The 13,594-nt window shown below is 37.5% G+C and overlaps 2 protein-coding genes and 1 long non-coding RNA gene across 8 annotated transcripts in view; 2 read left to right on the forward strand and 1 right to left on the reverse strand.

Annotated features, from left to right (window-relative positions):
* Positions 1–9,556, forward strand: part of LOC106964647 (cell death-inducing p53-target protein 1 homolog) — a 20,382-nt gene extending 10,826 nt beyond the window's left edge. For 3 of the 6 annotated variants that reach the window (XM_015060281.1, XM_015060279.1, XM_015060280.1), the window contains exons 2-5: positions 757–1,083; positions 1,234–1,275; positions 6,447–6,594; positions 8,245–9,556. In XM_015060281.1, the coding sequence (XP_014915767.1) occupies positions 762–1,083; positions 1,234–1,275; positions 6,447–6,594; positions 8,245–8,350 (618 nt within the window). In that variant the 5' untranslated portion in view covers positions 757–761 and the 3' untranslated portion in view covers positions 8,351–9,556. Of the gene's footprint in view, positions 1–756; positions 1,084–1,233; positions 1,276–1,375; positions 1,521–2,168; positions 3,185–6,446; positions 6,595–8,244 lie in introns of those variants that run through there. The other 3 variants (XM_015060282.1, XM_015060277.1, XM_015060278.1) reach the window with 3 other exon arrangements.
* On the reverse strand, positions 9,067–12,858 carry LOC106964651 (uncharacterized). Its single transcript, XR_001428471.1, has 2 exons — positions 12,774–12,858; positions 9,067–9,935 (listed from the first exon to the last, which is right to left on the reverse strand). It is a non-coding gene; the product is annotated as an uncharacterized LOC106964651 (long non-coding RNA).
* LOC106964649 (cell death-inducing p53-target protein 1 homolog) overlaps positions 9,839–13,594 on the forward strand; it is an 11,126-nt gene continuing 7,370 nt past the window's right edge. Inside the window, exons 1-3 of the mRNA XM_015060283.1 lie at positions 9,839–9,925; positions 12,662–13,102; positions 13,259–13,318. Coding sequence (XP_014915769.1) covers positions 12,667–13,102; positions 13,259–13,318 — 496 coding nt within the window. The 5' untranslated portion in view covers positions 9,839–9,925; positions 12,662–12,666. The remainder of the gene's footprint in view (positions 9,926–12,661; positions 13,103–13,258; positions 13,319–13,594) is intronic.

Genomic DNA, 13,594 nt, shown 5'->3' on the forward strand with positions numbered 1-13,594 from the left:
AACTTGTTAGTTTTGACAGACTATTATTAACCTGACTCCCTGGCACTGATCGTCAACAGGTAGGCAAGCTCTGGAACCAACTCAATGCGGCAAACAAAAACCTTTTTTAGTCTGGAGAAGCGTTGGGAGTAGTCTGTAAACAGATGACAATGTTTAAACAGGAGGCGACTTCTTTTTAATGTGGACTGGTTCAAAAAGGTCAGCAATCTCTGGCTGTTTGGTTTCTTTTCGGGTGCATTTCTTTTTATTATCAGTAACCCTTATCACAATGTACATACTTTGGGTAAAACAGATGTTTTCTGCGCCGAACCAGTTTGAGAGGCAAGATGGTGGCATGATGACAAGATGCTGGTTTAATCTTATGTATCTCTAAAACTTTTTACATCATTGTACATTTCCTCAAAATATAACATGGAATATGTATCTGTGTATATATACATATATATATATGCACCAACCCACTTTAAACCAGTGTCTCATGTCCTGTTTTTGTCTGTCCATCCTCTTACAAAGTAAGTATAAATGCTGCATTATGTATGCAATGAGTATTTTTCAGGGAAGAAGTCAAGCATTACTTTTAAATGTTCCAACCTGACAGACAACTTTTCAAGCATTCTTTTCTTCCCTCTTATCTTTGGCACTTGACAAGCTCGGCGTCATATTTTAGTTCCTCACGTAAAGGCATCAGAAGAACTGATGGAGACATCTGATATTTTACAGCTTTGCCATCATGATTTTTTTTTTACTTTTTGACAGATAAAATGGACAAAGGTGAAGGACCTCCTAAATATACTGCAGCTATTCCAGAAATGTTAGCACCACCATATCCTGGTCCACCACTGGACTCCAGTGTGGCGCCCCAGCCTGCTGCTTCTCACTATCAGCAACCTGCTGCTCAGCAATATCCCCAACCTGTTGCTCAGCAATATCCCCAGCCTGCTGCTCAGCAGTATCAGCAACCTGCTGCTCAGCAATATCCCCAGCCAGGTGTCCAGCAGTATCAACAACCAGTTGCTCAGCAGTATCAGCAACCTGTTGCTCAGCAATATCAGCAACCTGCTCCTCAGCCAAATATCCAGCCTGGTAAGAGATCAGAGGCCATCTTCGTTGTTATTTATTCTGCATTTCAATATAATTTCACCCCTTTTCCTCCAGTCTTTGTCTCTTTTCCAAATCTTGACCAGTTTATGCTTCATTCAGTTAACTCCAAGTTCAATGTTTTTATACTTCTAGTTCATCAAACAGTTGTACAGCAAAATCAGGCCACTCAACCTGGTGAGTAACTTTCTCAGTTTGTGTCTTTTCATTGAAGTTGAGTCTAAAGTTTAAAGATATATGTAAAGGAGCTCAAACATTAACAAAGTGTTATTGACAGCAAACCCTGTGGTGGTGCAAGTGAGACCAACTGAGGCTCCTGTAAGCATGATGTGTCAGTTTTGCAAGACCAAAGTTATGACCGTAACTGAATACAAACTGGGCATGCTCACTTGGCTCATAGCTGGAGTACTGTTTATATTTGGGTGAGTAAAAAGTTAAAATATTGAACTACTTTTTGCCAGTTTCATGTTTCACGAACAACGAGTTTGGTGCAGGTTGAACTGTGGTCAGATAAAGTTTTTTTCCCCTATAAAGTTTAGCAGTGCTGCCGTCCTTGCAGCCACAGGAGGACAGTGATAGCTGGGTCAGTTTGATAGCTTTTATAATAAAGGGAGAAAACTGGGAGAAAAAAAAACAAATTAGTGAAGGCAAATGTGCCAAACTAACAGATCAAGAGAAATACAAATAATGTCAGTGATTGACTCCCGGATTGTTTAGCACTTTTCTGAAGTTGGTTTCTGTTTTGTGTTTATGCTTGACTATGAATTATTTGCCAAAGTACTAAAAAGTTGATAATTGTTGCTGTTTAGTAGCAAACAAGGACACTGTCAGCTGTGGTTGTAACTGAGCGACAGGACGATGCCTGTCAGAGAAGGAGTGAGGTGGAAGAGAAGGAAATGGATGTGGAGGGAGAGGAGAAGGAGACAGAGCAGGAGGAGAAACTGGAACCGTTATCTGATTTTTGCACTACACGATAATGGAGAATACAGACAAAGACTGCACACTTTCGAATGAATGAGTTGAGTGGTTTTACTATTATTGTTATTTTTTAAATAATATTTCTTATCCAGGATTTGGCCTTGCTGTTTGATCCCGTTCTTCGTGGGCGCTTGCAAGGATGTGCAGCATTCCTGCCCGCAGTGCAACAACGTTCTGCACGTCTACCGTCGCATGTGACCCACAGTGGTCAATCCTGCAGTTACTGAACATGTTGCTGAACCTTTTAAATTTTTAATTCTTCTGAAATGCATTAAAGCTTTGAGCAAAAACAATCATTTTTAAATTATAATGTGAAGTTATGGGTTAGGGTCTTCCTGCACTGTACAAAGTTCTTTTTGAGCCTAGTGGAGAGCTGCACTGTAAAACTACAATCCCCAAAGTCTACAAGAATTGATGCTGTCATGGAAATAACACTTCTGAACTTCCTAAAAAAATGTTTAGGGAGTGTTTTGATCATTTCATCATGTGGCCGACATATCACCCTTACAGTCCAAAAATAGGCTCTGCCTTTGTCAAGTTAACTAAAGACTCTTGCCTTTGGTGTTTTGGTTTAAAGATAATATTGTTCATCATGTCATAAGAAATTGTGTTTCTTTAAGTAGAAGAGACAAAACTGTGACAGCCAGAAAATACAATTTCCCTGGAAAGACCTGTGTGTGTGTGTGGGGGAAGGCTTGTATTTGATAGATTGTTAGGTCTATTTTACCAAAAAATAAATACTACATTACTTTATATGACTAAATGTAATGACATAATAAACATAATAAAATGTAATACATTCCTCATAGAGCTTTATGCTGAAATTTTCTGAGCCCACACTGACATGCATTCCTTTGAAAAATGCTTGAAAAATGAAAATGAAAAATATTGTTGTGGCATGACAGGCAGACCTTACATCAATTCTGTTATGTGATAACAAAAAAAGAGGTTAATATGGACACATGAGACACAGGTCTACATATTATCACGGGAAGGAGACAGGTTTGATTAACTGTAGATGTAAAACCGATACATACAAAATTGCCACCAGTTTGAAATAAATACATATATTGTCATCAGTGATCAGTGTAGAGTATTTGTTTTAGTAGTGTCAAACTACAGTTTACTTCATTCAATATTTATCCTAACACCATGAGAAAAATCATGACAGCAACATTTTAGAGTAAAAGAAAAAAAAAGTGAAAATGAATAGTGGGATGTTTTTTCAGACATGTAAAATTTTACATTATGGCTGGATGTCACCATCAAGTGGCCAGATGCAAGCATTACATACACTCTGTATGTGTTCAGAATACGTGGGTCCTCTGGTTGCAAAGAAAATGATTATATGAAAAAAAGTGGTTTACAAAGTACTAAACTGTAGTACTTGGCTCAAGAGTGCAGAAGTATTGGATAGGAAAATGCAAAATTTTATGCACTTGAAGACTGCTTCAGAAAACTGCTAATTTCATGTTTATTCACCTCTGATTAAGACAAAGGCTTAATGCTTTGAAAAAATAAAAGTGCTATTGTCAACCCATTCCTAAAGCTGAAAATTAAGCGCTTTCAAAACATTTTGTGTGTGTTTTTTCTTCCCTGATTATTATTTTTTTTTTTATTGAACTTCCAAAATGCTACATAAGATGTTTTGACTTGACAGAGTACAAATTCAAGATATCAATAAAGTCATTCTGGCGAGTCAAAATGTTAATTCATATCTCACATAGAAAATCTGTCTAATTAAAGATCTCTCTTCATTTGGAAATATCCCATAAGGATTTTGGACAAGCAAAACTTATAATTCCAGATATTTCAAATTTAGTTTTGCCTAGTCATTATGTGCTTTGAAGATATCTGCAATTTAATTTGACAAGTCAAATAAACAACTATCTAAAAATACATTTTAGATATAATTAGAGATATCTTGGTTGACTGATACACCTAGTCATTGGCGCCATATTGCTGGGTTTCAGATGACATAGCTCTGACGTCATCCAACGCAGACGGAGGGCAAGAAGTAAATGCAGCCCGTTTACTTATGTTGATCCAGCATCAAAATGGCTAAAGTCTGTGTCCTCTATGGTTGTTCCAACCGTTCAAATAAAGAAGGTAGTTGGTCACAAGGGAATTAATTTTAAAAGACTTACAGAAAAAAGAGGAGAAAAGTGGATCAACAATCTACGCTAAAAACAGGCGGTGTGAAAACGAACAATGCCGGAGTTTGCAGCGCCACTTTCTAACAGGTAACAATGGCATCGTTTAAATTGTATTTTCAGATATTTTATTGGACAGTTACTAAGAAGGACCAGCATTCATATGTAATGTAAGATATATTATTTTTATGCTCTAGCTTGATATTCCCCAAAATGCTAATGTTGCTAGCAGCGAGCTCAGTGCCGAGTCACGGACTGAAAATATGTTTATTAAGTTGGACTTTCATGTTAAATTGCTTTTAAATTGTTTTTAGCAGTAAAAAAACAAACAAACAAACAAAAAAAAAACGTTATCACTCCCATACCAAAAAGCACACATCCATATATTTGCACTGAACCAACCTCCCTCCCCGAAGTTACTATGCTGCAGTGGCGGCTCCAGAAAATTTTTTCCTGCCGGTGCTAAGGGGGAGCTAGGCATTTTACTGAGGGTGCTTTGACGGATGTTTTTTCCCCTATAGTTATCAACACACACACATTAGTATTGTTATTGTTCAGACTGATTTGCATTTATTTGACGCTTAGACGTCAGTCTAAAGCAGGGGTGTCCAAAATGAGGGCCAGCATGTTTTAGTTCTCTCCCTGGTTTAACGCACCTGGATCAAATGATGGCTCGTTAGAAGCCTAAGAAGAACATTGACTTGCTGAGAAGTTTGTTACTACCACCAGGGAGAAAACTAAAACATGTAGGATGTCGGCCCTCAAGGACCGACTTTGGGCACCCCTGGTCTAAAGCTTTGAGTTGTTAGCCAGATTACTTCCAGATAATATTACATTGTTTAGGTTAAAACAGCATTTGTGACAAAGGGGATACCCTAGTATTGACCCTTTGCAACTACGTCACTTAATCATTCGAAGCGCCATGATGTACATCGGAAGTGAGAATCGGGAGTATTAAACTGAGCGGCTAATGTTGTTTTTCAAGTTGTTTTTGTCATTTTATTTGTGGTTTCTACTTGTTAGAGTCGAGTTAATTTGTCTGTGAACGTAACACACTTGGTTGGGGCTCATAGACAGCGGTATTTACAGGTAGCTTAGAACCCGACCCGAACCTCCTACCGCTTGACGTGTTGATCAAATTACCGACTTGGCCTGAATTCACACCACATGATTTATGTCACTATGTCATAAACAGCGTTTCCCCTTAAACCGGAGCAGCCTTAAAAACGTACAAAAGACAAGACGCTACTCATTTTTCTCCATACATGCTAGGCTACATGACTGCGTGGCATTGTTTCCATGGTTACTGATGGTTAGACTCGTACCTTCTCCATAATGCGATATTTGATATCTTTCTAATCATACTTATAAAGTATATGAACGTTAATCTTCTTACCTTGTATAAAGTGTTTGCTGTAAATCCGTGGTTACACCAAGAGCTGCCGGTCATTATGATTGATGGCTACTATCCATCGCTCCATCTTTCCTCATTAAAATAAAATTACAAGCTTGGTTTTGGCCCTTGTCTGTTTGTGCAGCCGACCGCACAGCACCTTGTGACCATTTTACTGCGAAATCAACTAAATAAAAGCGATATTAGGCTACCACATGTACGTATTTTGACAGGCTTTATACATGAGAGCATAGGTTTGGACATCCATCTTGGTGAAGACAGTGCAAAGGGTCATATTGTCATATTTGTTTTGTTTTTTTGTTTTGTTTTTTTTAAATTAACTTGTGTTTATTTAATTGCATAGCACCGCCACTGCTATGCTGCCAAGAAAAGCAATAAAATCAGGTTTTCAAAAGGAGAGAGAAAGAAAGACAAGTGAAAATTTGTAGACCAGATTTTCTCCAAGAGGATAGACTGTGAGATTAGCAACCATTTAGCATAGTTAGCTTAGCTACAGACTACTGTTTGCCTCCATTTCACCAGCATTACTGGAAAGTCAGAAGTTTTGAAGTACCCACTAGTAGCAGTTTAAAATAATACGTATTGTTTACGTTGGCTCAGAGACAATGTCAATGGACTCGGGCCATGTTAAATTTTTTGAAGGTCCCATCTAAACTGTAATAGTGACATTTTTGACAGTTTTAGTTCTGAAAAAAAAAAGTTTCACTTTCTGTTTCTTGTTTTTTTTTTTTTTTTTTTTTTTAAATTTTTTTTTTTTTTTTCCCTTCAAATTTTTTCCCATTTGGGGATAGTTTTTTTTGGTTTAAATNCTGTGGTGGTGGTGCAAGCGAGACCAACCGAGGCTCCTGGAAGCATGTTGTGTCCACACTGTAAGACCACCGTTGTGACCGCAACTGAATACAAATTGGGCTTGCTCACTTGGATCATTGTTGGAACACTGTTTATTATTGGGTGAGTAAACAGTTTAAGTATTGAAGTGTTCTTTGCTAGCCAACCGGTTTAGCAGTGCTGCCACCCTTGCAGCCACAGGAGGACAGTAATAACTCAAAATACAAATAAAGTCAGTGTCAGAGGTTGAAATTAGCACCCGCTGTTCTGTCAGATTAGTATACGTTGTCAGTTCAGCATACGCAACAAGTTATGACGAAAATAAGTCATTAAATTGTTTATAATATGATATAATATGATAACTAGATAGATATATATCCGTTGTCGTTGTTTCAAAGTGTATTTAAAGCAGGTCTAGCTGCAGCTGCAGTCAACTACAACACACGCCCGTGTAAAACTCATTAACCTACTTAACCGCTAAGTCAGGATGCGTATGATGATGTACGTCATGATTCTATGTTGCTGATTAAATAAAATCATATGGTAATGACAGCGAATACATGTCTGAGCTAAGCGTATCTGACAACGTATGCTGATCTGACAGAACAGCGGCCCTACGCTGTCATAATTTAACAACAACAACAACAAAACTATTTAATATCGTTTTTATCGACCGCGACAGCACATTGGTTGATTTTATTGACGGACATTGGGCTTATCCAATGAAATCCCTCTGTCCTCCTTGGGCCCTCCCCTCCGAGGTTATAAATAACGTCATTCCCGGAGCGGGTGAGCAAAACTACAATAACAAAAGCTAAAAAGTACATAAGCCCATTCAGAAAAATGTGACAAACTAACCGATAAGTTTACCACACAAACTTAACCCGCTGGAGCGGGTTCAGTAGCTGAGAAGGAGGGGAATTAGCGATTCTGGGGACTCATTATCGTCGGAGGATGATGATGAGAGAGACGTGACCAGGGACAGATTGAGGAAGAGTTCAGATTAGCTGCTGCTACCTGGTACGAAGTGAAAATGTGCATGAGGGAGCGTTTCATGCAGGCAGGATAGCAGGTGTGTGTGAGAGAGTCTGGGAGGGGGAAACTACACTAAGCTAGCAGGTAGTCAGATAAACACTTGAATAACACAGAAATAATGATGGCCCATGGAATTAATAATGAAGACGTTCTGAGATAGTTTAGTAATAAGACTAATTGTGAATTTCAATAGAAAACGTAATAAGTAAGTGAAAACAAATAGAACAGTTAGAAAACAGCTATTAATACCATTTAAAAGTGTTTTTAAAAAAATGACTAGACATGTTCAATAAATACCGTCTGGGGGAGTTGCAGCCAAAATGTGGAAATGTTCAACATAGGAAATGATTGCAAGAATTTTAGGGTTGTGTAGTTAAAGTTTGCTGTTATTAATTACTTCAAGTGAACTTATACACCTCTGTTAAGGTATCCATGCTTTATGTTAAATTAATCTGTATACGCATGGTAAACTTATTGTCAGTGAATCTTCATAGAGTTAAGAATAAATCATATATTTTATATAATTTGCATGTACTGGTGGGGTTAGTAAGTGAAAGAAAAAAAAAACAGTGGCCGGTAAAAAATGTTCTGACCATGTTCGGACCATTATCCGGTTGCTTTTTTCAGTACATGAGAATGTAGAGTACAGATAAAGACGGTGCACTTTCAAAGCAGTTAACTTTTTATGAGTCGAGTGGTCTTATCGTTCTGTCTTTTTTGATCATATTCCTTGTCCAGGTGTTGGCCTTGCTGTTTGATCCCGTTCTGCGTTAGTGCTTGCAAGGATGTGCAGCATTCCTGCCCGCAGTGCAACAACGTCCTGCACGTCTACCGTCGCATGTGACCAACACTAAATCACAGTTACTGAAATTTTTTGCTGAACCTCCTTTAAAAGTGGACTGTAGAATAAACACGTTTATTAGGTTTCCCTGAAATCTTTTAACAAACTATTGATGTTTTACTCCTTATGGTGTCTCATTGTTAACAAATTATTTTTTAACTTAAGATTGGAAGAAAGTTTTTCCCTCATTGTGTCCTAAAGAAAAGCTTTGGTCATCCAAGTTGGTTTTAATAACCTTGACATATAAAGGATATACAAATATTTTTAAAACATTACTTAATGTTTTAAAGTAATGTAAAAAATATTTAAAACACATCTTGATGAAGGTCAACATAAGTCTATATTTTTACTAACCCTTTAATATTTTAAAAATAATTCTGTAATCATTCAGCATTAGAGTATATCTTGTTCTGCTACCATTTCCTTAACAATTATTACTCTAATCTAATTATTACTCTGTGATTAAGTTGGACACTAACCGTTGATATGAGAATGTGGTTCTGGTTGCAAAAGTAGATTTCTCTTACTTCAAATAGTGCAACATTTGATTATTGTTGTAATGAATCATGAATCAGAAGGTAATATCTACAAAAATGTCCTTCAGAATATCTGAAATGTTTATTTTGTCTGTTCATTGAAGTCTTCTTGCACTGTACAAAGTTCTTTAATTGAGAGCTGCTTGTATTTGGTACATTGTTGGGCCTATTTTTACAAAAAAAAAAAAAAAAGGAAATTCCTTTATCTGACATTCAACAATATGGCTGAATGTCACCATCAAGTGGCCAGATGCAAGTATTACACCCACTCTTTTTGCGTTCAGAACACGTGGGTCCTCTGAAAATGAATATATTGAAAAGAACACTAAATGAAAGAAAGCTTAATGATCACAAAACATGGGAAGTTGTATTATCAATGACATTGATCAGGACCAACAAAACAGAGTTAGAAGACGTTAAACAAAAGGGAAAAAAAGTTCAACTGCTAGATAGAAGTCTGACTTTTCAATAATATGTAGGGTTTTACTTTGGGCTTGGACCATGCTGAATTTTCGAAGGCTCGATCTAAACTCTTATAGTGAGAACTTTCTTTACACTTTTAGTTCTGTTTTCTAACTCATTCCTGTCCCAATTGGCCTAATCCTTAAATCATCTGTGGGAAGCCTGATTAAGTGTAAATGTCTTTAAATAAATTGTCTTTTATTGATTTTTATCTCCTTGTCCTGTTTTTTTAATTGCATCCAACATGTAACAAGGTTAAAATGTGTCTAATTACTTTGCCACTCTAAAAAATGTGTTCAAGATCTTTTCTCCCCATACAAAATGCCAAGAAAAAACAAAAGGTAAACTAAGGTCAGTCTACACCTCTCTTTACAAATCTGCACTTGGCCGCAGGATGTTTGTTGAAGTTATTTTAAAAGAAGCTACACCTACTTCTGCATGCCTGTTATGTTGCACCACCTTTTACTTCAACAGTGTGCGTTTCACCTTAGCAATTGCTCATCATCAGATAAATAGGACGCTCTGGTTGTTGTGACTCCTCTTGACCGTCTTTCAAGACATTCAGCAAATCCATCCAAAGGTGAGAAAACCTAGAAAATACAGATTAAGAGAAGACACTAAAAATACACCAACAGTGCTGTGTATTGCTCACTTTATCCCAGATTATAACAATAAGTAAAAAAAATTCAGTTGTTTCTGGAATTACGACATACAGATTAAAGGTAACTTTTTAAATTAATCTTTAAGCAGCTATTGAGCATAACGTCTCATGTCTGCAAAGGTTTTTATTTGTTTGATGTTATATTCTTAGCTTATTGTGTTTTCATAAGCTGTAAGCAGGAAAACATCATAATGAACATAAATAAAGCTTTAAAAACACCATTCTATGTGTAACAAGGTGAATTGAGCTACTGACACAAATTGCCTTCTCAATAATATTGTAATCCATTAATTTTGCATACATGCCTTAACATAAAGTTAAAGCAGGCACATGTTTCCTACAAGTAAAGTAGCACATGCATTTATCATTGTGAAAGAGAAATGCCTATGATGCATATGGAGTAAATTCTGAAGGGCAAAAACTCTTTCAGTGTGGAGAAGATTCAACAGCTGTCTGAAAACAGATCGCAGTGCATAAGCTTTTCATAAAACAGGTGGTGGACAGGTTAAACAAGGTCTGCGATCTCAGGCTGCTTGGGATGTTTTGACTTGCTTTCCTTTTTATTATGTGTAACCGCTTGCATCCTTTACATTCACTTCATAATAAAAACATGACACATTACATGCAAGTTCTGCAAACAACATCTCCAGCCCTATGGGATGTTGTTTATAAAGTTACACATTGAAAAAAGTAACAGCAATATTTTAGGTTATTTTGTCCAATAAAATAAATCGGGGTCCATTTTTTTTTTCAAAGACATATTTTCACTATGTTAAGTTTCCAAATGTCACAGTTCCAACATTTATAAATATTTAGTTCACAAACCAAACATTCAGCTGCAAACTAAATAGTTTTTCTCACAGCTAAGTATTGAGCTAATATGCATATTCTCTTGTTTTGTTAAGTGGAAGTGGACTACCAAAATAAAAGCTGAGTCTTCCAAACTTCTATATTGCTTCAGTGCTAATACAGTCACAGCTGCTGTTTATGGTAAATGTTTGCATTGCCTTTAAAACGGCTCGTCCATTGTTTCTAGATACAATCTGGGATAGAGTTTGGAACTGTGACATTTTACAATTGAATAAATAACATGGTGAAAATATAATTTTGGAAAAAACATGACAAATGAACGAACTTTACAAGAAAGAATGTTGTAGAATTTTAATGTCCAGAAGTGCAAGCCTGATTAAGAGCTATCCACACAGACTCACTTCCTAAAGTGGTAGAAAATACCAGACTTAGACTTAGGAGACTTACCAGACTGTTCCCTTTTTTTTGTTGACATCATCAAAATGAACAGAAATAACTGTGCTGAAAAAGAACAATGGTTAAAATGACTCAGCTAACAAGCATCCTGCTGGGGCCTATCGATGAGTCAGCATTTCACCTGTTGAACTGGTTAAGCTGAGTGGAAAGCACCTCTTTCATTCCCAGAACTTACATTCGGACTGTCCACTGTGACAAAGATGGGGAGGGGTGCTGTTTGTCAACAATCAACAGCAATAGTCCTGCCACAATTTATGTATGGGATTGGGACTTTGACTGGGCCATTCCAGAACATCTGCCTTGTTGTCTTCAAACCACTTCTGTATAGCTTCAACCGGATGCCTCAGATTGTTGTCTTGCTTAAAAAAAAAATTAAAAAAAAAAGTTCTCCGAAGTCGTAGTTCTCTTGCAGATGGAAACAAATTGTGCCCCAAGATTTCCCTATATTTTGCTGGACTTATTATTTTTTTACCTTCTACCTCTACGGGTCTTTAAGGGCCTCCTCCTTTCACTTGATCTTGGAGTCTCCTTGAGTCTCGATGTGAGATTTCCTCAACAGGGGATTTCTCATTGCCATGTTCCCATAAAGTTTCGACTGGAACCAACCCCAGGGAATGTATGCAGAGTCTCTCTCATCTTGACTGCTGAAGTTTTTAACTTCTTCAGCTTAGTCAAAGGAGTCCAGGTGGCCTCTTTCAGTAGTCTCCGTCTTATAGTGTCAGCTTGTAAGGATGGCCCGATCTGAGAAGATTTACACATGTACCATATTCCTTCTGTTTCTTGATGAGGAATCTAAAGGGGTATTACATACATACTTTCTCTATGAGAGGCAGAGAGAGGAGCTACACAAGGGCCTTTCAAGCTTTTTATTCTTCAAAAAGTTTGCAACCAGGTCTTTTTCCTACTTATTTGTGCTGCCTTATGTCACACCTCATTCCACTACATTTTATTGTTCTACCACATAAAACCACTAGATGATTTACTAAAATTTGTTGTTGCATCGTAGGTGACTCAAAAAGGCATCTTGAAAGTATAAATACATTAAAATGACACAGCAAATAATTTTACCTGCCCAGTTTAGATAGGTATCCCAAGGCCTATTTTTGTCAGATGATACTCTTGGAGAATGCCAAGTTACGTACACAGTGAGTTTTGTTTTGGAAAGAAGTCAAGCATTACTTTTAAACGCCCCAACCTGAATAACAACTTTTCATGCATTCCTCCATGCTGCACTCAAGCCCTGTTTTTATCTTTAGCCTTTGACAAGCTTGCTGTCACAGTTTACTTCTGCTTCTTCAATGAAAGTCATCAGAAGAACCCCTGGACATATTTGATATTATACACTTTGCTATCATATTTTTTATTTTATTTTTTTTACTTTTTTGACAGATAAAATGGAAAAAGGTAAAGGACCTCCTCCAGATACTGAAGGTACTTTAGAAATTCCCGATATCCCAGCGCCACCATATCCTGGCCCGCCTTTGGACCCCAGTGTGCTCACCAGTCAGCCTAATCCCGTTGATCATCCTGCTGCTGAGAACGACAACCAGCTGGTGTCCAAGTCTGTTCATCAGGAACATTCCCAGCAGCAACCTCATTCTTCTACTCAGCATGTTGGTCAGGAAAGTGCACAGCCAGTCCCTCAGCAATACCCCCAACCTGGAGTTCAGCAATACCCCCAACCTGGAGTTCAGCAATACCCCCAACCTGGAGTTCAGCAGTATCCCCAACCTGGAGTTCAGCAGTATCCCCAACCTGGAGTTCAGCAATACCCCCAACCTGGAGTTCAGCAGTATCCCCAACCTGGAGCTCAGCAATATCCCCAACCTGGTAAGAGATCAGAAACCATATCAGTGTCACTAAACCTGCATGATCATAAGGGAAAACTAAGTTATTGTGTATCTTCATATATGTATGTGCTGTAATGTGTTGACCAGTTTAAATTTCATTCAGTTAACTCCAAGTTCAATGTTTTTATGTGTCTAGCTCAGCAACCAGTTGTGCAGTATGTTGCCACAACACAACAAAATCAGATTCTTCACTCAGGTGAGTCTATCGTTTGTCAGGTTTGTTTCTCGTTACTGAAAACTAGATTAAAGTTTAAAATATGTGTGCTAGTGTTTCAGAGATGGTGATGGGTCTTAATATATTACTGGATTGGACAGTGTGTATTGGTTGTGACATGCGCCTGCAGACTATATTACTTTGCATTGAGTCATATGAACCAAATCGTACTGTTAGGATGTGGGATGACCATGAATCCGTCACAAAATGGCCATATTGCCCTTATTTCCTATCTGATTTCTATTATATATGGCTTAA

The sequence above is a fragment of the Poecilia latipinna genome, unplaced genomic scaffold (genome assembly GCF_001443285.1).
Source record: "Poecilia latipinna isolate Pla-1442-1.1 unplaced genomic scaffold, P_latipinna-1.0 Scaffold1698, whole genome shotgun sequence".
Taxonomy (NCBI): Eukaryota; Metazoa; Chordata; class Actinopteri; order Cyprinodontiformes; family Poeciliidae; genus Poecilia; species Poecilia latipinna.